Below are 24,643 nucleotides of genomic sequence, written 5' to 3' on the forward strand. Positions count from 1 at the left end.
TTTTAAGCCAACTAAATTTGTCACTTTCATCTGAAAAAATATAAAAAATTCATGAACAAGTGGGGGCTGTAGGTCAAAGGCTCTCCTTTAGGATACAAGTGGCCAGGATCCATTACTTAGTTCAACAAGGCTGTGGGACCAGAAGCCCCATCAGGCTAAGTCTGGAATGCCTGGTGGAGCACCGACTGAGGGGCCATGGGGCAGCCCCTCATTAGGTTCATGGGCAACCGCTAAACCAACAGAAAAACATCAGAGGTGCAAGGACCAAGGTGTTACTCTCAGAGAAGTTGGTACTTTCAGAGCTGAGAAGCAACCATATCCACGTGTTCAACAACTTCAGATGCTGAACAACACTATTCGGAGAATGCTTTCACTGCTTAAGAGCTGTCTTCCTGTAGGGACAGATCCTAAAGCTCCTTTCGTAATTGAGGTGTTCAATTTGTTCACAAACACAACCAGAGCAAGAGAAAAATGAATGTTTATGTTTTTAAAGTCCAGTCTTTTCCCAGTGCAAACAAGTGAGGCTTCCAGCCCTTGAAAAAAAAAAAAAGTTGTTTGCTGCAGACCAATCACTCCTGTATAGCGGGCACACATTCTCATCACAGGCATGCCATTTTGCTGCACGAACGTTGCTAGTTAAGATGATCAGTTGGACTCAAAGCACCAATACAGATTGTATAAGATCAGCAAGTGGAAATAGCTAGAGCTAATGACAGCTACGTGCTTTTGCCTATGTAGTCACATATACATAGACTATAAAATTTACAATATGAAATCAGTCCAGCTTTTGGCAGAGTTCCCTGCAACACAGATAAAAGCAGAGGCAGCATCTTCTCCAGCCAGCTATCCAAATGTTCTTCTTCAGAAAGAATTTAATTTATGCCACATTCCTTCAGTCTGCGAACCATTCTCCCATCCTGCTATCCTCCCTCCCTCCTTTGAGGCATTTTAAAAGCTGCCTTGCTCGGGGGAGCAGGCCACTAGGGATGATGCCTGCAATTACAATTAACCAAACTTAGCAGCACAGAGGCCATGACTCCAAGGCACCATGAGGATAGGCAACACAGGTGGTGAGATTTAAGCAAAGGCAGGATGCAATTATGACAAGCCAGCCCGCCTCTCTCCTGGAAAACAGCAACCGTTTCCATGCATGCAAAGAAACAAAATCACACATATGCAAACCTACCGCTTCTCATTATGCTGACCCCACAATTTCCTTTCTCAAATTTCACTCCTTCATACTTGTGCCCTGTTGGGAAATAAAAATTAAAAAAAGAGATGCTTTATCATGGGAGAGATGTGCATATTCTATAAGGTACTCGTGGCTCAAAGCAGATGAGTACAAAGCAACCCAGACACAATGGATAGCACCTTGGATTTCCTGTGAAAGTAATGAGTCATGATCGTTCATAGTTATTTCTTAATTCCTCAAAAGGAACCTCTGAGTATAATTGGGGGAGGAGGGTTTCGTCAAGTGGGAACTGGACTTATTATAGCACAATATTCACATACACATCCTCCAAATTGAATTCAAAGGAGACTCACTGCAGTCCATGAATACTAGACACCCCATCAATTCACATCGGGGCCCCACTGTGAGTCACAGCAAAAAGCCTCCTCATTCCATCCCTTCTTAAGAGCCTTCATTCCGCCTTAAGAAGCAGAAGAAAGAGGCTGAAATAGTTATTAAGCTACTCAAAACTTGGTCTCATTCTGAATTGTGTCAATTATGATGCAACAAACTCAGCCCTCAATTGTTCATAGCCAGCCCTTTGAATAGTAGAGTTTTCCGTCATTTATGGAAAAAAAATAAATCAGATTTTCCAATCTCTGAAAGGGGGATTGTAGGCTATTTTTATTAGAGCAAAGCACCTTCTCCAAATCTTATCATTTTGACTTTTCTTTCCCTTTTCCACATCTCATCTTCTTTTTAAACCTGGAGTTTCTATGCCAAACCAGGCTCTTGCATTTGTTAGCACCAGTGGCTTCCCCACAGAGGTGAAGATAAGCTGCCAGCAATTCTCAACTTTGGTCCCGGTGGGCTGCCATCAGAAGCAACACCTGCATGCTGAAGAGTATGTAATAACCTTTAACTTGAATTGACAAGCAAGGCATTAACAAAAAGCCACCTACATATATTTCTTTACAAAAGTCTCTTAGTTTTTAAAGATTTTTTTTTTAAGAAAACAGCTCTACCTAAACTCCTTTTTCGCACTGATTTTCCACAGAAGGCCTTCTTTCCATTTTCCTCCCCCAACTCTAGTTCAGGATTTTTATGAGGAAAAGTTGAGAGCACAAGCCCTCATTACCTGTTGGCGTGGTCACCATGCATTCTTTATATGGCAGCTGATTCAGTCCCTCTTCTACAACAAGTCTGATCTAGAAAGTCAAAGAAAGAATAAATTGAGGGCCTTCAGAGTCTCCTGCTAGCCGCTAGCCTTGGGAGCTGAGGGCTTAGGTCATAGAGGAAAAAAGGGGGCCCCTATCATGGATTAACTGCAGGGACACATCTAAATGTCAGGCTGCTTGTTGGTAAGTACCCAACCTCTGTTTTGGCACATGGCTATCACCAAAGGGCTTCCATGTGCCTTCCGAGTCAGTCAAGAACATGAGAGGCACAAAACTTCAGCAAGAGTTATGGCAAAAACACTATAGGTAGTAATAAAATTATGGCTTACTGTGGAAAGTGTCCACCTATAATTCTCTACCTTCCTTAGTACCTTTGAAATCTTTGCAATTTAAAAATGAACTTAGATTCGTTTCTAACAAAGGTACACCATAACGTAAACTATATCGAAAAGCCCTTGTGAGAAAATGAATAAATAGATAGGCTGAAGCAATTTACTGGATCAGAAGGAGGACCCAGTAGACTATCCTGGGACTTCTCAGTTAAAGAAAAGTACTATGAAGAATAATTAGATGGCAGATAAGCAGGCAGAAGGATAGAACTGACTCCCAGAAGTTGTACTACGACTTTCACATGCATCCACAATGGTATGAGCAGGTGTGTGCAGACACACAGACATACACACACAAGTAAATAAATACTTAAAAAAATTAAACCAAGTTTTATGAGTTGCATAGCAACTATGTAGTAGAAAGGAAGAATCCCTCAAAATTACTAGAAACAGTCGCTCACAGCGAGATATGAGCAACCAGAGCCCACTATAACAAAGCCAGTGCCGAGCCTGTACTGCACATTTTCTCCAATCAATATTACATTAATGATTGAGAATCAGGAACAGCAGGGAGAAGTACGATGCTTCATTCTCTGTTATCACAACACATCACCCTGCTGTCATTAAAGGGATCAATTGGAAATGGCCCATCACTTTGTCCCCCTGCAGAATCAGAGAATGGCCCAGAAACCTTTTGAATAGTGTATGCAAGTGCACACTCACTGCCAGCTACCACCTTCCTTGGATACTTATGTTTATTAAGAAAGAAATTGCAGAGAAGGTTTTTTTTCCCCCTTTGAAAAGTATATATCTCTTTCCTCTGGTGATCTACCTCACATGAGCCTTGTTTCCTGCTCCATCCCCTGAAACTCTGGGATGGAAGTGACCACGTCTGTAGGAGCCAGAGTCTGGAGAGGACTGCTGTGAAATGTTTTCTGGATGTGGCAGGGCTGTTGCACACTCATTGCAGCTGCATTTGCTTACACATGACAGGCACAAGATCAAGCCAATCAACACTGCACATACACTGGGGGGGGGGGTAGTTCACAAGGCCCCACCTCTGACTGAGGAGCTATTGACAGTTGATGGCTTCTGAAGGAGGGAGAGTCAGTTTTCTTTAGAAGTGTGCTCCCCCCCTTGAAAGGTTGACCATACTCCAGAGGGTGGCCTCACACCCAGGGGCAGGTGGGCAGCATGAACTAAACTCAGTGGGCTATAAAAAGAAGGAGGGCATGAAGTTGGCTGGGAGAGTCTGAGAGGAGTTGAAGGCAGAATGAGGGATGAATATGATCAAAGTACATTGTATACATATATGAAATTTTCAAAGAGGAGATAAAACAAAGGTGTAAAGCTAGGTGTGTCTAAGTAAGAGGAAAGCATGAAACTAGAAGAAGAATGACTCAAATCCTCTTAAAGGGTGGGGTGCACAGCATGTGTTTAATACACTCAAGGCCCCCAGTTAAATCTTCACTGCTCTCTCCCCAAAATAATTAAAATGTAAAGAACTATAGGAAACAACTCTCAACAAACTCAGGATAAGATCACTTGTCCACTATCAGGGATATCGTCCTTGTGTTGAGGAGATAGTGTATTAGAAATCCTCAACAATAAAAGTATAAACAGCTATAGTTGCTACCATAACCACAACAGATTCTTCTCAACCCCACCCCATCACTGGTCCTTCAAAGCCAACTACAAAGAATGAAGAAATCCAAATTACCATATCCTAGGTAAAGTATGCCATCTATCTTACTTGGCTAGAATATAATGCCTGCTACTTTAGAGAAGCATTTTAGAACATCCATGAACTGGAATCCTACTTTCTATAACAAAAAAAAATGCAGCTGTCATTAGGATTGTAGTCCCAGCTACTTGGAAAGCTGAGGCAGAAGGAATGTTTGAGCCCAGAATTTTGAGATCATTATGGGAAAAAAGGAGAGATTGTCTCAAAACGAAAAAAGAGAGAGGGCACAAGAGAAACAAAATGAAGATAAATAATTTTATCCCAGAGAACAGAGACTCCTATTCTCTGCTCAGCAGTCATTAAGGAAGTTCCTAACACCTCAAAAATGGTTTTGGTTTTTTGTTCGCTTGGTTGGGTTTTGCTGAAGACATAAAAGAAGGCTGAAGAGATGGCTCAATTGGGGGTAATTACTTGCCTTGTAAACATAAAGACCAAAGTTCAATCTCTAGAAGCCATATAAAAAAGCAAAGTGGTAGCATACACTTTATAACCTAGTGACAGGAGGGTCTCTGGAGGGCTCATGGCCAGTCAGCCTAGCCTAAGTGGCAAGCCCCAAATCCCAGCACAAAACCTTATCTGAAAAAAAAAAAGATGAGGAAGATGGTTCCTGAGAAGCAACCAAGACTGATCTCTGGCCTCCACAGCCAAGATTGATCTCTGGTTTCTGCATGCAAGCACACACATGCACCTCCACAAACAACAGACACATACACAAAAGAAAACATTGAAGACAATGGCTTCTGTACCAGGAATGTCAACCATATTTTTCTTGTTGCTAACAACAGTTATTACTATTCACGGAAGCCAAAATAAGTTTAAATAGATTTGGGTCTCTCGATCAAGAATATTTAAAGCCAAAAGCAGAAGATGAATAGCCTACACTCTTTTGGGATATATGTGCTCTAGAAAAAAAATCAAAATTAAAAGTTCTATGCCTTTTTTCACATTTTCTTTTGTATTTTCTATGATTTGATTATACCTACAAGGTTAATAAGCCACATTTATTTCTTAAGCAAAGTACTGACAAGAGTGTTAAGGTTGTAAATTCCACAAGAGCAGAGACCGTATCTATATATTCCTAACTGTCTTATCTCCTCCCTCCCAAAATAGTCTAGTGCAAAGCCTAATATGTACTCAGTGTTTATTTTCATTAATGAAGAGTATTAGTCTTAGCAACTACTTATCAATTTCACTCCAAGAATGGAGCACACATATCAACACAAGAATGGAAAGCTGTGGCAAAGAGATCATCTGAGATGACACTGACTATGTAAGGACTGGGTTTGGTCAGGACTTAACAGGATGCCCTTGAAGAAGGGGTATGCAGTCCAACTTAGAATTGCAGGTGTTCAACATTATCACAAGGCAGAAGCAAAACAAACACAATTAACACTGTAAACTACAAAAGAAAATACACCAGTTTCGGCACATTAGCTGATACACAAGGGTGAATGCTAGGTCTCAGAACATAGTTTTCTTCTAATGTGCTACAGTTCATGGGCCTAAAATATGGCATTTTATGAGTTGCTGAGAACCAGACTGCCAAGATTCATCTAAGAATGACAAGGAATGGGTTCATAGGCAATGTTTTGAAATAAAAGGGAGTAAGGCAGCACTATAATGTTATAATGGAAAGGATACTTCAGAAGCCTCGCAAGATGATGGTTGCTCAGGGCAATCTCTCTCAACCCCAGAATGCTCTACAATGAAAAAGCCCCCTGGCCTACCAGGATTATATCACTCGTATAACAATGAAATAAAAATGGAAAACCTCCACCTACCAAACGATCCGCAGAAAACATGAAGTCCCCTCTACTGGCTGTCCTAAAAAAAACAGTACAAGTTTTAGTCTAAATTAGAGCTTCAAGGTAAAATATACTTAATACACATAGTAACATTGATATTAAGACCTATTACATAGTAAAGGCTGAGATGCTTATTGTACAATATATTTTTACTAGGATACGGACATCAAAAAGAAAAGATTTCATAAGTATTATTGGAAACACTTATTTGATTACTTGACATCAATATTAGAGATAGGAATTGAAGATCATGTGATCTCCATTGAGCTGTCAGAGAATAAAGATCCCCTGGAAGATGACAGCGAAGCTCAAATTGAGAAGAAACTTTACAGTAAGAACACTAGCTTTTCCCACCCTGCCCTCCATTCACCTCGTGTTACAGGCACACAATCGAGCTAAGAAACCCATCTACTTTGCCGCTAGTCCTTTTGAGGATTATAAGAGTTAGAGTAAGTCTTCTGTTGTGCTCACTGCTTCCAAAAAATGTGCACCTTCATTTCTAAGCCCTCTTTCTCAAATCATTTATAACTTGTTCCTTTGCCATGGTTTCCAATGAAGCCCTTCACTCCTCAGATTTTTCTGTCATTTTCTTATACATTTCCTCTGGGTTGATACCATCCTATCTTGAGGTATTCAAGCAATAGTAATCCAGTCTTGCACATTCCCACCAGCTGTTATAACCATGCAAAAGAATTAATGTTAGGAGACTTGTGTCTTTTCTGTATGTAAAATCTTTTTCCCTCTTTCATGGAAGTTAAACATTTTGATAGAATGGATTCATTAACAGCTTATATACTTACAATTTTCTACCTTCCTATCCAAAATATAAAACTAAAATATTCCCCATCACAGCATCAAGAGGACAACTGCAAGTGCCAATTATCTCTGAGATTATTCATCTTTTTTATTGCATGTGCACTCACTTTTTCTAACAGAGGCAAATAATAAAATATACCAGATACAAATATCATTGTATTTCTTACAGTAACCACAGTTCTATCATATTGTAGCTATTAACTCCCTAAACTATGAACATAATTAAGCAATAGGAAAAATATGGGTTTGTAGTCTTTATACAGTCTATTCTCCAGACTCAAAATTCTATATACACATACACACACCCCTACCTATACACATAGAGATGACATTTAAAACAGGTTCTGTTACATGGACTGCTGTTTTAGAATGAGACCAGTGTCTTTCATTTCTATAACTCATTTTCAAAACACCTGTCAATGAAATGAAAAGCAGAGAAATTTTAAAAAATAATGCTTTCAATAGTAGATCTATGCAAATTTGCCTAAGCAGCCAAAACGTACCTCTTTTCAAGGGGGAATAAAACTCTGAACTTTTCAGGTTATTTTAGAAACTATGTATTTCTTTACATTTTTATATTTATTTTATTTCATACATGTGTTTTGCCTGAATGTATATCTGTGCACCATGTACATGCCTGATGCCCATGGAGGTCAGAAAGGGCATTCAATTCCCTGGAACTAGAATGAAAAGGTGATTCTGAACTGCCATGTGGATGCCCAGTTCAGAACCAGGGTCCTTTGCAACAGCAGCAAGTACTCTTAACTGCTGAGGCATCTCCCAAGACATTAAGTCTGAAGTTTCCTTTTTTCTTCTTGGGTTTTCGAGACAGGTTTTTCTCAAAGTCTCCTTGTCTGTCCTGGAACTCACTCTGTAGACCAGGCTGGCCTCGAACTCACAGCAACTGACCTGCTTCTGTCTCCCAAGTATTGGGATTAAAGGTCTGTGCCACCACCACCCAGCTGGCCTGAAGTTTCTTAAAGAAATAACCTATGGTATGTTTTGACAATGGCTTTCACTCATCAAGATACTACACAAAGGAGTTATATCAGGGAAAGTGATCAGAGATATCACCAACTGCCATTTTACTCTGGAATCAGACATTTTAACACCTTTTATACCCTCCCCACCAATCAGCCTTATCTAGTAACCTTTGCATAATAACACTTTCTCTACATTCTACAAAAGGTATACACTGAAAGTCTAATAGGAATCGCCTTCTCTTGACAGTTATTTGACCTACAAAAGAAATCATTCACTGTTCCAAGTTATTTCACTATAAACAGCAATTACTAGTTTGCCTTCTGTTATTTTAGACAGACTTCAACTTGTACTATTTACTTTAAATCAATTTAGAAATTAAAGTAAATCTAGAATACAATAAAGCGATTACATTTAAAAAATACACAGTGGTCTTCAACATCATGTTGAAATTCTTAACACTGTTGAAAACAGCTTCATAAAATCAGAATTTCCTTATCAGATAGATCAAGGTACCTGTATTCTCTGAGCTCTTCCTTTGGGCCCAATGCTGGTCTAAATCATTTGTTTAAATACACATTTTAATGGAAACTAGACTCCAGGTATTATTCATCCCATATACTTTGTTTCAAAACAAAATTATATTATTTCAAAACCATTCAAAAAAATCTTGTCCCACAGGAAAAAAAAGCTTTGTAAAATACCAACCATCTTCTAAGAAAAGGCTAAAATAATATAAAACTGCCATAAAGCAAAAATCACACAGACACATATCCCTAACATAATTTTTAATTCAGACTCTATATTACCCTGGCTGGCCTGGAACTAGCTCTTGTAGACCAGGCTGGCATCAAACTCATAGATATCCCCCTGTCTCTGCCTTCAAGTGTTGGGATTAGAGGTGTGCACAACCACACCCAGATCCTAGAATATTTGAAAGTATATTTAAGTAACCAAATATCTCATACTTAAAAAAAGGAACATCTAAGCAATCAAAATCCAAGGCACGAAACTGTAATTAATATTAAACTGAGATCTTTGTTGTTTGTTTGTTTGTTTTTGTGAGTCAGGGTTTCTGTGTTGCTTCGAAGCCTGTCCTGGAACTAGCTGTTGTAAACCAGGCTGGCCTCGAACTTGCAGAGATCCTCCTGCCTCTGCCTCCCGAGTGCCGGGATTAAAGGCATATGCCACCACTGCCCGACTAAACTAGGATCTTTTAAATTATACAAGCTCCCAGGATTGTTGGTAGTACATGCCTTTAATCCCAGCACTCAGAGGCAGAGGCAGGCAGATCTCAGTGACTTTGAGGCTGGCCTGATCTAAAAAGAGAGTTCCAAGACAGACAAGATTGTTACACAGAGAAACCCTGTCATAGAAAAAAAAAGTATACAAGCTTCAAGCATGTCCAAAACAATGAAGACATAACTGTATCTAAGAATTTTTTTGAGACAGGGGTTCTCTGTAGCTTTGGAGACTGTCCTGAAACTAGCTCTTGTAGACCAGGCTGGACTTGAACTCACAGAGATCCACCTGCCTCTGCCTCCCAAGTGCTGGGATTAAAGGTGTGCACCACCACCTCCTGACAAAGAATATTTACTTGTCTAAACAGTCTCCCCTCAAATACACATATCACATACTGTGGTAACATGATGAAAACCAAAGGCAGTCATTTCAAAATGCAGTTATCACAAGGAAACTGTAGGAGCCAGCCATGATAAGCTAAATAGGAACAGATCACCCAAAGGAAATTCTTTACTTCCAACCATTATCACCTGCCAGAGTAGGACTCAGCCATAGATAAGTTTAATGGAGGCCTGAGTCTCAGTAGTTTACCCTGAAGCAATACCTGGTTGCAGGAAGGATCATAAACTAAGATTACCTGCCAAGAACAGACCAGCCAAAGAAAATGTCTAACATTCCAACTGTTGTAGATAGGATCACCTGCCAGCACACATTCACCAGGACACCCCTAGACAAATGTCAGCCAATCAGGGGTCCTGAACCTCAGAAACCCCTCACCCCCACCTTTACTACTATAAAAACCCAACCCTAACTGAGCTCTGGGCTCTGTGTTTATTTCAATACATTGGACATGCAGAGAGACTTGAGTTTGCAAACTTGCATAAAATAAAGGCTCTTTGCTTTTATATATGGGACTCAGTTTCCTTGTTGGCTTTTGGGGGACTTCATGGATCTGGTCATAACATTTGGGGGCTCTCTGGGATCCCCCAAGCCCACTGGGACTACCACCCGTAGAGCCTTCAACTGGCCAGTAAGTTTTCTGTGTTTTGTTTCATGTCCCATGTCTGTGTCTCATGTCTTTCTGTAAGCGAGCCCAGGAACCATAAGAGCCTGTAGACAGTCTAGGCAGATGCCCAAAAAGATCACAGGTGGGATGCCTGGAGGAGAAGTCCCCAGAGCCTTCTGCGGAGGGTGGTTCCCTCTGGTGAGACATGCAGGCAGGTAGCGGTCTCAGTTCAACAGATGGGCGGGTTGCACTCACAAAATAGCTTGACGCTGTCATCTTTGGTTTGGTTCGGTGCCATTGTCCTATTCATTGTCCTGTGTGTCTGTGTGTTATTGTGTTTTTGTCCTGACTTAGACTGACGCAGACGATATGGGACAGACTCAAATCATGACTTCCTTGACTTTGACATTGTGATCACTTACAGGACTTTAGAGATAAGCAGAGGGGTATATTTTCCTAAAAGGAATCACACAAATAACCTCTACCCGCTGCCTTAAACATTTCATGAAAAGGAGTTAGCCTTAGTCCCAAGCACGACACTGTGGGGCAGCGTTTTCGTATGGATGGGTGGCTGGGCTGTACTGCCTTGTTGTTACAATGTAGCAAGGCTGTCAGCAACAGTTGTAGGGGGTAGGGAGTAGATGTACCCCAATAAGATTTATAACACTGGACAGAAAATCTGGTGCTAATTCCTATGGCTTGGAGAGGTTAACCATCTTTCCCCCACAATGCTGCATAACACCCTGCCCCCTCCCATGCAGGTGAATGAGTTCCCTCCACCTGCCTTGGGAGCTGCGTGCCTCCAACTTCTTGTCAAACCTGACCTGACCAAGGTTTGGCTTCGTGGGTCAAGGACTCTGGCTACAGGTATTGCTACTACGGCCTTGTTATGACACTACAGCCAGACTTCCCTCCACTAGAGCTGCTTTGATCATTCAGATCCAATGTGTTATAAATATCTGTCATCATTTAGAGGGGCTGGTTGCAAATTATAATTAGTTACTGTATGGAAAAATAACTACTGTTGGTCTCAAATGTTTCACGCTGGTACAGGATTTATGTGATAAAAATTTAAAGGTGTTTTTGTTATAGTATATGCATGTTTCTGTTCTTGTTTAAAATATTGTAGCCCTACAATAATATCATACACCACTGAGGGAAACCACAAGAAAGACTTTGGTAAGAGTTTTTATGTTGTCTAAAAAGCAGGACAGATTTTGGTATGTAGTCTAAAAAGCAAGAGAGATTTTGGTATGTCAGCTGGAAAGTGAGGGAAAAAGCAGGAGACTGAAAGAATAAAGAGAGGAAAATGGATTAAAGGTATATAAAAATGTTATAAAAGGTCAGAGGGGATGGAAACTATATTTGCTGTGGTTTCTCATACATGCAAATACTGAATATGCTTGTTTTGTTGAAAAGCTTGTCTATGTAGGTTTTCTTACAAGCACGGAGCTGAGACAGAAATGGTCTGGCTATTGTTGCTGTCTCTGCCACCCATCACTGCTGGGGCCACACTTAAGGGCCTGACTTCAGAAATTTATCACTGAGCTCTGATTACTAAATTTGGGTTAGCAGAAATTCAGATGACTTTTTGGTATAGATAATGTTAAAACTTCTTTATGCTGTTTTATTATTGAAAAACTGGCTCTAGAATTGGATCATGGCTCTTCCTTTGTTAGACCCTTATTTTATTTACTTAAAATCTATGCATGGGCAATTTGTAAGAAACCATAAGGCATAATTCCATTTTAAATTTTGGATTGCCATTTTACTAGAGTTAAAAAAAATGGATGTCACATGATTTCACTGCTATCTTGATTAAGTGACCACATGAAGTGGGCCTAACAAATTTCCAAGAGAATCTGGATTGGGATGTGTGTGTGTGTGTGTGTGTGTGTGTGTTTGTGTGTGTGTGTATGTATATGTATATACATATATATGACTTAAATTATTAAAGCTGCACCTCAATGTTTTTATACTCAAATGTACCTTGCTCTGCCAGTTAGACTGTTAATTTAAGAGTCACCCAGGTAATAATGGTTATAAAGACATAAAGGGATCATAGGAAACAGCTGAGGCTTACAAATGTATGGCAGGACTAGAGTCCTAAAGAATGTGCAGTTGCAACAATGGACCTTAATAGTTTTAAAAATGCCAGTGCCAGGTGATAGTCACCAGAAGTACCAGCTACTGTGAAGTGGAGCAGTCTGAGATCTAAAAGACAGGCTATGTATATGTTATCGAGGGTTGGACCAAAGAAGTACTTCATTTTTGATATTCTTAATATTGCAAAGAAGACATTTAAGAAATTTTAATTTTTTAGAAAAAAATTAAATAAATTTATAAGGCTGTAAAACATCTGTGCTATAATTTTTTATATTATGTTTTATATTGTTAATATCTAAACTTAAAAGGCTAAAAATTAGGGTCAGAGCCATAACCACCAAAAGCTAACCAGAAACAGAAATGTTCATTTCTTGTGATGCAGAAGACAATGGCCTAAGCAGTTTGATAGCGGGTTTGGAACAGCGTCTAAGTCTATGAATCTCAATCTTTCACAGGTTGCATAGGGGGTAGTCTGGGACCACCTGCATGTCAGATGTTTGAATTGAGATTCACAACATAAGCAAAACTACAGTTGTAAAATAACAATGGAAAAATTCTGTGGTGGGAGGACCACTATAACATGGAAAACTATATTAAAAGGTAAAAGCATTAAAATATTAAATAATGGTTTAAAATATATTTCCTTGTTCAAGGTTTAATCAAGCTTTAAAATGTATGTTTAGCCTCCTTATCTTTGCTAACTTTGTTGGGTTTAAGCTATTTGGATAAACTGAATCATAAATTTTTGTAGTGATACTAAGAGGTTTAGACCTCCTCTTCTGGGGAAAGAATGTTGTTTCATATCAATCGCTCTGGGGTATATAGAGATTCAATGGTCTTGTTAATCACAGAGAACAGAACACACGGAAGCTGGATGAAAACTTGTTCAGCCGGTCTCCCTGGTTAACAACCTTACTTTTAGCTCTAACAAGTCCCTAATGGTCTTGCTTCTTCTTATCAACAGACTGATGGCTTTCGTTCGAGAACTGGTCAATACTATTTGACTGATGGTACTGAGGTTCCAGTATTACCCCTTGAGTTTCTGGACAGACAGGACCCTGTCATCGGTACTTGTGAAGGGGGAAAAATGTAGGGTCCAGGGCAACTTGGTACACACCTGCCAAGATGGGTTCTATAGATCAGCAGAAGGTAGACCTGAGTCTCAGTTTGCCCTAGGGCAATACTAGCTCTTAGACTCCCTCCTATTCCCATTTAACCCTGGGACCTGTTCCTTGTCTTTGCAGGAGACAGCATTAATAGCTAGATATAAACTTGTTCTGTGTTTACCCTCAGAATGACTAATTAAGTTTCTTTATTAGCTTCAATTCAAAATCATTACAGAGTGTGGAGTTCTAGTCTTGTGAAAGCTGCTAACTTAATGCAGACTGTTAGTCAGTCATCTTTAAAGTACTAATATAATTAGCTACAGGAATAAGCCTTATTTAGTTCCCTACATGTTTTCAAAGTCAAACTTAAAACAAATAATGAGAAACAAAGTTTGTCTAATCAGACATACCTAGGCAGCCTTTATACTTCAGAGAGCTGCAGAATATGGCATTTAAAATAACGATTAAAAAGTTTATTATATTAGACAGAGACTCCGAGATCCTAGCAGGAACCCAAGGTCTCCAAAGAAGATTATGAGACACCATGAGGTCGCCACCTGGATTGCGACAATGCTGACCACTGGGCGAGGTGCCCCAGTGTAACACCTGCTGCCAGGACCCGGTCCAGACTGTGGACAGACAGCAGGACCTTGGAGATTGATTGCACCACTTTCGCCTAGACAAAATAAGGTCAGTCTTTTCCATGTCCCTCTTCCACAGGAAAAAAAATCACCTTATGGACCTGGCTTAGACAGTAAGACTGCTGTTCTGGATATTTCTGCCCCCAGTGCTATAGAGACCTGGGTATGACTAACTGTATATGAACTCTGGTCCCTGTCAATTTTAATAGATTTGGAAACTATTTGGTCTGTACTCAGATATACTTTATTTATCCTTCTGAGATCTTTGATAGTATTAATGGCTAGGGCAGTTATAATGCCAGTTTAACAGCAAAAGGTATCCAGATTCTTCCATAAAGCTATAGTCAACTTGTTAGCTCATTCTAAAGCTACCATACCTGGTTCTCTGGACAGCAGAAAAATATTCATGCTTCTAACCAAAATCTATAGTTTTTGCTAGGACTCAGAAGTATGAGTCTATTTCTTTTGTTTACAGATACCTGTTATCTGTCCTTTTTCTACATTTTAATTTCTGTTCCTAGTTTAAACTTATCTCAATAGGCTACCACTTGGCTGGCATATGCTATCTAAGCATCAGTTGCTGACTACAATCTGCTCTGAATTTCCCGAAAGCTGATGTGGACAAGTCCAGCTGATATGAACGCTCCTTGTCACTTCAACAAAGCCTGATAAGTGCCCTATTGCCTAAATTTCCTCCCTACCTTTGGCTAGCCTTTCAACCTGCTTGGGCCCGGATAACAATGCTCCAATGTCAGCTTGAAGTAGTTGTGGAAAGGAACGTGTGGTCCCATGCTCCCTGCCCAAAACAGGTTGAAAGGCTGAGACAAGGGGGAACTCCCTGGCATGGGGGACAAGATAATTACCTATACTAGAAAAATAGGTCCAGAGTTGTCAATTAATGGATTTATTAGTTTAAGTAGTTCCATACCTCCTTAAAACCAGGGACGAGCAGGACCCAAGATTGGGTCCTGTCATTGGTGTTTGTGAAGGGGGAAATGTAGGAGCCAGCCATGATAAGCTAAATAGGAACAGATCACCCAAAGGAAGTTCTTTACTTCCAACCATTATCACCTGCCAGAGTAGGACTCAGCCATAGATAAGTTTAATGGAGGCCTGAGTCTCAGTAGTTTACCCTGAAGCAATACCTGGTTGCTGGAAGAACCTCAAACTGAGATTACTTGAGCACCACCCAAAAACAGACCAGCCAAAGAAAATGCCTAACGTTCCTACCTTGTAGATAGGATCACCTGCCAGCACACATTCACCAGGACACCCCTAGGCAAATGTCAGCCAATCAGGGGTCCTGAACCTCAGAAACCCTTTACCCCCACCTTTACTCCTATAAAAACTCAACTCTAACTGAGCTTGGAGTTCTCCGTTTATTCCAATACGTTGGACATGCAGAGAGATTGAGTTTGCAAATTTGCATAAAATAAAGGCTCTTTGCTTTTACATATGGTATTCGGTCTCCTTGTTGGCTTTTGGGGGACTTCGCTGATCTGGGCATAATAATACCAGAAACCAAATATTCATTTTAACTTGGGAGTATCTAAAAGCACATTGTCCCTTTTTGTTAAGTAAGACTGTCTAGATAGTACTTTAAAATCTCCAGAGAGCCAGGTATGGTAGTTTATACCTATAATACAAGCACTCAGAAGGCTGACACAGAAGGATCAAAAGTTTGAGTTCATCCTAAATTACATAGTGAGTTGGAGGGAAGACTGCATTACAAAAAGAAATCCTATCTCAAACAAAACCAAAAAACCCTGGATGCCAGGCGTCTTAGTTACTGCTTTCTTGCAATAAAGAGATGTCATGCATAAGTAAATGCATAAAAGAAAACATTGAACTGGAAAGTTGCTTATAATTTCAGAGAGTGGGTCCATGACCAACATGGCTGGGAGTACGGGGGCAAGCAATTAGGCATGGTGCTGAAGCAGTAGCTGAGAGCTTCCTTTTGATCCAAAAGCAGCAGATAGGGAGAGACAGAGAGGGAGGGAAGGAAGGAGGGAGAGAAAGAGAGAGACTGGACCTGATGTGGGCTTTTGAAACCTCAAAGTCTACCCACAGTGACACACCTCTTCCAAGACCTCACCTACTAATCTTTAAACAGTCCACCAACTTGGAACTAAACATTCAAAACTATAAACCTAGGAGGGTCATTCTCAGTCACACCACCACACCAGGTGTGGTGACACATGCCTGTAAGCCTAACTAGTGGAAGATTAAGGCAGGAGGATATTTTGTAGCAGTTTCCTCGGGAGATTGAAACCTTCCATCCTGGAAGAAAGCTTGTTAAGCCACAGGATATGAAAGGGGTAGTGAAACAACAGGATGTTATTAAGGGAAATGAAAAATTCCATCCTGCAGGGAAGGTGGTTAAGCTAAGCAATAAACAACTCAATAGCTTCAGAAAGTCCCTGAAATTGACCAGATAAACTGGTGCCTCACACCCCAAGCATATATAAATTATAAGGACTGCCAAGACTCGCCCTCAGACCAGCTGAGCTGCCTAGAAGAGGCTCAGACCAGCTGAGCTGCCGGGGAAAGGACACTCCCCCACGTCCTGAGCTGCCCGGAGGCTGTGCAGGGATCCAGGTTCCCAGCCTTTGTGAGCTGTCACCCCTGCTGAGGTGGGCTTCAGTGACGCCCCTGTCCTTGAGTCATTTCTGCTCCTGGAAGTAACCCCATTAAAACTTACTGCTGGTTCACTCACCAAGACGGACTTTGGTAGTTTTCCTACTTTACTGTGTCACTGGCTCCCTATCTAGGACAAATAGATGTTTGTTCACCCAGGAATAGTGTCACACAACAGAGAATCGATTAAACCCAGGAGTTTCAGGCCAGCCCAGGCCTACATAGCAAGACCCTATTTCAAAATAAAGTACAAATAGCAAATCAACAAAACCTTCTTCCTGAAGAGGCAGATGATTTTATAATATAGTTTGTAAAGAGTAATCCACTATGATTACCACATGCAACACACCCTTTGCTGGGTGTGGTGGTACAAACCTGTGATACCAACACTCCGGAGGATGATGTCAGTAGATCACAAAGTTCAAAGACAGTCTGGCATCCCTAACAAGTTTAAGACCTGGGCCACATAACAAGACTCCGCTTTGAAAAAAAATGCATGTTTCCCAAAAGCAATTAAAGGCAAACTCTCCTGAGTCATAATTCAAAACAACTGAACTAAAATCAAATCCTAGGAACACTGAATTGGATGTCATTTCAAAAGTTTAAATACATCACTCTTCTTCCTGGAAGATTATACACATGGATTGCTTGTGACATTTGAAGAAGGGAGACTGGGGTGAACATTCAGCAAATAAAAATACAGGATACACAATTAAATTTGAATTTCAGAAATCCCATGCGATATATGTTACACTTATATTTTTAAAAAAGGTGTTCATTGCTTGCTTGAACTCAAATTTAACTGGGCATCCTGTGTTTTACCTGATAAGAACAGAAATAATTTAATAGACTTTCCTAAGAATGTGAGTACTCAGACTTAATATTTTCTTTGTTTGTTAAATCAACAGGTGGAAGGAGAGTGAAGCAGAAAAGCAGTTCTGGCAGGTTCAATAAAAAAGATACGTTTCATTTCAAGCTACAGTGTAATGAGCACTCACAGAGTGTTAAGATCTATGTCTCCATTACGTGATTACTAAAATCAAGAACAGCTCCAAGGTTTGCTATAGCATGAAGATGGCTTGCAACTGATTTTGCTCCTCCCATCGCCTTCAAACAACAAACCCCTAATAATATACTTAGAACAAATCTAACTCAATGGATTTTTTTAAAAAAATAGCTTCTTCTACTTGCCAAGTGCAAGTCAGCAAAGCCACAGTTTGTGAGGACCTTCTTAGTAAGCTCATAAAATAGACCTCCATTCATTGTTTACTTGCATCTCCAAGCAGAGCTCCATATAAACGCCAAAAAAGAGGCAGAAAAACAAGAGGTATCATTTTCACCTGCTGGAGTCCAATGTAAGTGGTGAGATATTACTAGGATAGACCCAAGATATAGTATAGCAGGGATTTCTGCTGTTTAAAAATGGGATTTCCTCCCTATTTCACTAAAGCCAGTTAGAAAATTCAAATGGGAAATGTACAAAAACAAATAAACAAACAAAAAACATGTCTCATCTGAGGACAGAATAATCATTTGTGGTGTTTGTAATGCTGCAAATATAGGACCCACCCAACACTGCACAAACCAGCTCCAAGGATGAGAGCCAGGAACTTGTTTTGTAAAACAAACTTCACTATTAGTTTTAATGCACAGCTTTGCTTAAGAACATTATGTGACTTAGATGAGTCACATATTAAGCAACACTCGTACTAGGCTTGCACGGGACTTTTCATCTGAGGTTAAATGTCTACTCTCCAGATGACTAAAAACTAGTCACAAGGCTGATGGTGCCATTTTATGGACTGGCAAACTCTTATAATAATTATTCATCTTCCATCTAAGTAGGCTATAGAAGCCATGCCAAAGCCTCTCCTAGGACAAGAATACACAGATAGAATAGACGCAACAGTTCACAATACAGCTTTACTCTAGTATTTCAGGACACAAAAATCTCTCTCAAACTCCCTTCCTCTCTTCCTCTTTCCCTCCCTTCCCCTTTCCCTCCCTCCCCCCCCCCCCACCCGAAAACTGTGGCCTGGAGGATGATTTTAAAAATTCACTTCATTGCCTTTCATATGAGGTCATGAACCGTGTTCAGGGGGGAAAGTACATTACACCCTGATTCTACTGGGTTTATTATTCAGGAAGAGAAGAATGTGTAGTTTAATCCACTTCAACAGCAACAAAAAAAGAAACCACAGGAAAATGAAGGAGTCATTTCTTTCTTGTCGTTTGCCAGTGACCCATGTATGTGTAGCTGAGTAAATTATCCATTCCATTTGGTGTTTAGATTACTGCACTCTCAAAGAGAGAAAATCATTTCCTTGAAATTCAATAATACAGCCAACATATTACGTTTCAAATATTGTACACTTCAAAAAATAAAGTCATTTTAAATCAGTACAATGTTCTCAATCTTGCTTGCTTTATAGATATACAACACTTGCAGTCCTGTTGGATCACCCCATTTCTCCATGCCAGAGTCAATTCATAAAGCAATCCCTTTACTAGATAGATTCTAAGAACTAGGAACAATAAAAGAAACAACATGTACTCCAAAGGTTTCTATTATCAGACACCTCCATAATATATACACATGCTGTCCTCTCAAAACAGAGAAAAGTACATGTCTCAAAGGGGACAGACTATGATATGGAAGACTATGCACCTTTCATAACTAAACTGACATAAATATTGCTCTACATACAATAGACATTCGGTCGGCTCCTACAGAACCTAAAACAGGCCTTGTTTGCATAGCCGCAAGACAGTCAAAAAAAGAAAGAGAGAAAAAGAAAGGAAGAAAGGAAAAGAAAGGAAGGGAGAAGAAAGAGAAAGCTTCTGTTAACAGATTATGCTGCTTAACAGAAAACCTGTGTCCAGCCTGAATAAGCATCAACTCATTAGGGGAAATCACAGTAGGTCTTTCTGTACTGTGTCAAAGCTGGACACAAATTATGTAGCTCTCGGTATTTGTGTTTGTTTTGAGGAAGGCCTTGCTAGGTAGCTATAGCTGGCTTGTTCCTCACTAATCACCACAGACTAGCCTCCAACAACAGCAATATTTTTCACTCAGCCTCCTGAATGCTGGGATTAGCAACAGGAGCCACAAGAGCTAGCTTTGGTATTGATTTGCAAATAAAGAATTTGAATTCTCTGTACAAGCAAATCCCTTCTACTATGTCAGTAAAAAGCATGCATAATTTCCAACTTGAAGAATTTAAATGCTGTCAATACACACAGTGATTCACACTGTTCACGGACAGTATCTTGTCTTAGCCTCTCAGGAGTTCCATGAGGCTGTACCAACATCTTCATTGTAGAAATGATAAAGCCAAAACACAGAGATGTTAAACATCTTGCCTAAGATCCCTTTACAGGGTTCTACTGTCTCCTCTTTCAAACTCACGGAAAAATACAAAGGATTCCACTTACTCCCAGGTTGCTATATAACCCAAGCTTTTCTAAATAATAAAATATAATCGAGACACATAGATATTATCATATATAAATGCTGAATGTCATACTCTCTCCAAGCTCTGTATTAATGGTTTTTAACCTTCACATCCTGATCCTTTGTGAAATATAATGAAAACTGAAGCTTCCCACCCCTGCACAAGGCGTATAAGCAAATGTTCACAGCAGCCTTATTCATCATAACCAAATAGCAGAAAGCTACCCAAATGTCCACTACCCGTTGGATACATAAACAAACTGCAGTATATCTATACAATGTAGTACCATTCAGCCACAAAAAGGAATGAACCCCGAAAACACTACACTAAAAGAATCTAGCCACATAAGCATCATATGACTCCTTTCATTTGACCTATCCAAAATAGCAAGAACCCCACGATCTCACTCATATATAGAGTCTTGAAAACTTGAGCTCAAAGAATTTGACAGTGAAATGGATTTCACCACAGACTGGGGGAGGAAGGGGGAAGAGAAGGAGGTAGAAAGGTTCATCAATGAGTACTGAGTTCGAGATAGTTAGGAAGCTTTGCTGTACTGTTACACAGTAGGTTGACTACCGATAATAAGAATGTACCGCGCATTTCAAAAAGTGAGGATAAAAGATTTAGAAAGCTTTTACCATAAAAGGTTGATAAGTGCCTGGAGAAAGAAACAGATTCAACCTGATTTAATCATTATGTAATAGTCCATTGATTTTGAAATTTTTATGTTTTTATATTAGTTAAATACATGTAAGGGCTAGGGAGATGACTTGGTCAAGTGCATGCACGCAAGCATGAGGGATTGAATTCAGATCCCACAGCATCCATGTAAAAGGATGAGTTAGTGCCCACCTTTAATCCTAACACGGGAAAAACAGAGATGGAAGGATCCTTGGAGTTTGCTGGCCAACTAGTTTTGCTGAATTAGCAAGCTCCAGGGTCAGTAACAGACCCTGTCTCAAAAAATAAGGTATGTCTTGACCCTTTTGCTCATATTCTCACTCCTCCCACTCTTCAGCTGGACTTTGGGAGCTCAGCCTAGTGCTCGCTCCACTGCGGGTCTCTGCCGCTGTTTCCATCAGTTGCTGGATGAAGATTCTATGGTGACATTTATGATATTCATCAATCTGTCTACTCAGCCTAGATATAAATAGGACAAATAAAATTACCCAAAATTTCCTGAGCCCTGAAACTCATCTCAAATACAATAGGATCCAAGAACCAAAATTAGTTAACTCTAAGAATCGTAAAATTGCTGGGCGGTGGTGGTGCACACCTTTAACCCTAGTACTCGGGAGGCAGAGGTAGGTGGATCTCTGTGAGTTTGAGGCCGGCCTGGTCTAAAAGAGCTATTTCCAGGACAGACTCCAAAGTTACAGAAAAAAAAAAGAATCATCAAATTTTCTTTATTTCATAGATGTTTTACTTCAGATTTTCCAACAACTACCAAGCGTATGCCCTATCGTTTTAAAAAACCTCTATGCAATTAGATCACATGATCACAGTTTTCAACACTGATTCCTTATAAACAAATAGTACAGTTTCATAAATAAAATTTTATGAGCTAGGTCCAGGCATAGTAGTACGCTCCCATAACTCAAGCATCCAGGAAGCTAAAGCAGGAGGATCAAATAGCCAGACTGCTATATAGTAAAATTCTATCTCTACAAAAGGTAGAAACACTCTTTAATGATTGAGCATCTCTTACTGGCAAGGAATGGCTGTAATTCAAAAATGTAAAAAGATTTCTGTCATAAAGCATAATAAAGCCTAATAAGCAAGGTAAGAGCCATGCACATATAATAATATTCAAAATAGAAGACAAGTCTTCCTTTTGAAAAGGTCAGGGAAAGGGAGCCAGAAAGAACGAGTGTGGCCTGTTAAAACGGGATCTGACCATTCCTAAATAGGGATATAGGAAATTCCAAACGAAAGGAGAAACAAGGATGTCTCCTAATTGAAAGGGGCCAAACACTCCCACCTTTGGTAGGTTCTGATAAGCCAATGAAGGCTGCTGAGAAGCAGTCAACAAATCTAGGCTGCAATGTTTAAAAGGTGCATGCATGTCAGGAACAGTGCAGTGAGGAAACACAGGAGCCTACTACAAGAGCATGGTAAGACTGGTAAGATCTGATTTAAGTTAGGACATTTTTTTCTTCTTTTTTTTTCTTGGTTTTTTGAGACAGGGTTTCTCTGTAGCTTTGGGGCCTGTTCTGGCTAGCTCTTGTAGACCAGGCTGGCCTTGAACTCACAGAAATCCACCTGCCTCTGCCTCCCAAGTGCTGGAATTGAAGGCGTGCGCCACCACCACCTAGCCATTAGGGCATTTTTTAACTGTCAAGGCACGCTGGAAAAATAGTGGTTTTATATGCTGTAGCTACTCATTTAAAACTGCCAGGTAGAGCCAGGCATGGTCTCATGTCTCATGTCCAGTCGTTCCACCCACTTGGGAGGCTGGTTTGTGTTTGAGTTTAAGGCCAGAGTATGAGCAGCAACTTAGGGAAACGTTGTCTCAAAAAAGGAAAAAGAAAGGAAGGAAAGAAGGAAGGATGGCAGCTGTATTTTATTGTACATATTTATCTGAGAAAACTCATATTCCAAAATATTTTCACATGAAGTTCTTGCTACACTGATTTGTGGGATTAGGAGGGTATAACATATTCTTAGGTGGTCTTTGCTGTTAACTAAGGCCTGTAAGTTTTCAGTAAGCAATCTTGATAAGAATGGAATGATAAACTTTCTGGAGACCAGTAAACCTGCACTCCCAGACAGTAAACAAAATGGCACACTTCTGTGGCACTATCAGTCAGAGGGCCAGAGAAGCACAATATCATTTCCCTTGCAATTGCTTTATTTCTGTGAGCCTGGGCTGTTAGGAGATAATAACCACAAGCGGTAACCATTTCTGGGTTATACATTTACCACGTGGTCAGGAACTGAGCAGATGGCATAGGGGTGTGTACCTGCCAGGCATAGTTGAGGATTGGTTCTGCTTAAGAGAGACAAAGAGGCCGGAAGACGCTGAAAGCTGCCTAAAAGGTTTCATTTCTACACAAAGCAATGTTAGGCACAAGAACTAAGAGAGGGCTGTAGATGTATCTAGCTGATTTCCCTCCTACTCACACTCCATAGAGGCCTGGCTCTAATCCTTAAAGGCCAGTTTGCCAAATCCAAACACAGGCTTTTTACTTTCGCCCTGGAACCCCTCCACTCCCTTTCCCCCTTCCGCTCTGGGCTTACTTGTCCCGGATGATAGTCTGCAGCTCCCGGATCTGATCATTCATAGGCAGCAGTTTAAGCTGTGCCCCAATCTGTCGGGACAGTTCACAGTCCCCTAGGAGGGAGTCACCGACTGGTGCGTCGTAGTTGCCACTGTCACTACTGTCACTGTGGTTCTCAGAGTGAAGATTAATGCCACAGCAGGCCTGAGGGTCCCGCTCCGAGAGCACGCTGGAATGGGCGTGCCCAGGGAGGAGAGTCAGCTTAGCCATAGCAGCATTATTTTCTTCAGCATGATCCAGGATAGGGTCGTCTGCTCGCAGATGCTCGGGACTTGGGGTAGAAGTAGAGTTTACTTGCCGGTTGTGACAGGGCATGGAGTCCGGACGCTGTAACTCCGTGGCCATACACTGGGCCCCGGGCTATCCCCGCAGCTATCAAACCCTAAGGATAAAGGGATAAAGAGCAGGAAGAAAAGGATGCGGACACGTGCTTTCTCCGGCCCCCCGCCTCCTCCAATCTCTAACCCTGGCTGCCCTCTCACCCCTAGGCCTCCGCGGTCCTTTTGCACGCTTTGTCCCACACCCGCCCACACCAGACGTTCTGCCGGCTTAGACACCTTATTGGCCTGTCTCCCTGTCAGTCTGCAGCGCGCTGGTTTGTTAACTCTTTCGAGTCTCTTCTGCTTGATAGATTCTCACACATAGCCTGGCAAACAGGGCTAAGCCAGAAATTCTTGGTTGCTGAGTCCTCGGAAAATCCCTAGGACTTCCTGCAATCAGACCTTTGGTACAGCCAAGAGAAAGTATGGGTGGGTTATACATGTTAGGCCCATGCTTTCAGACTTTCTGACTTGGCAAAGAAACTGTACTTGAGTCAGTTGCGTCTTCAAGCTTATCCGTGTTACAGAAGGAGGAAGAATTCCTAGTAGGCCACTGAAAAGTCTGACCTTTCTAGACAGTTTTACAAGCTGCAGTTTCATAAGTGTGCTTCATCAGCAAAGTTTTTCTTACTAGTATTGGTTGGGCCCTGCACTGCACATGTTGCCATGGAAATTTGTTGTCATTTTCGATACACTGTCACTTTGTTCTTCCCAACAATACTTGGAAAGATGCCTTTCAAAAATGCATAGGTACTCACAAAAGACATGAACACGAATGTCTAGGATAGTAATTTTCAAACATCTGCGTGTATCAGAACAATT

The 24,643-nt window shown here is 40.7% G+C and overlaps 1 protein-coding gene across 2 annotated transcripts in view; it reads right to left on the reverse strand.

Annotated features, from left to right (window-relative positions):
• Uprt (uracil phosphoribosyltransferase homolog) overlaps nucleotides 1–24,037 on the reverse strand; it is a 35,735-nt gene extending 11,698 nt beyond the window's left edge. The window contains exons 1-5 of one of the 2 annotated variants that reach the window (XM_048417672.3): nucleotides 23,984–24,037; nucleotides 23,461–23,883; nucleotides 6,204–6,246; nucleotides 2,310–2,379; nucleotides 1,187–1,249 (exon numbers count right to left, since the gene is read on the reverse strand). In XM_048417672.3, coding sequence (XP_048273629.1) covers nucleotides 1,187–1,249; nucleotides 2,310–2,379; nucleotides 6,204–6,246; nucleotides 23,461–23,846 — 562 coding nt within the window. In that variant the 5' untranslated portion in view covers nucleotides 23,847–23,883; nucleotides 23,984–24,037. The other variant, XM_048417671.3, reaches the window with a different exon arrangement.
• Between the last annotated feature and the right edge of the window lie 606 nt (nucleotides 24,038–24,643).

This window comes from Myodes glareolus, chromosome X, assembly GCF_982192425.1.
Source record: "Myodes glareolus chromosome X, mMyoGla1.1, whole genome shotgun sequence".
Lineage (NCBI taxonomy): Eukaryota > Metazoa > Chordata > Mammalia > Rodentia > Cricetidae > Myodes > Myodes glareolus.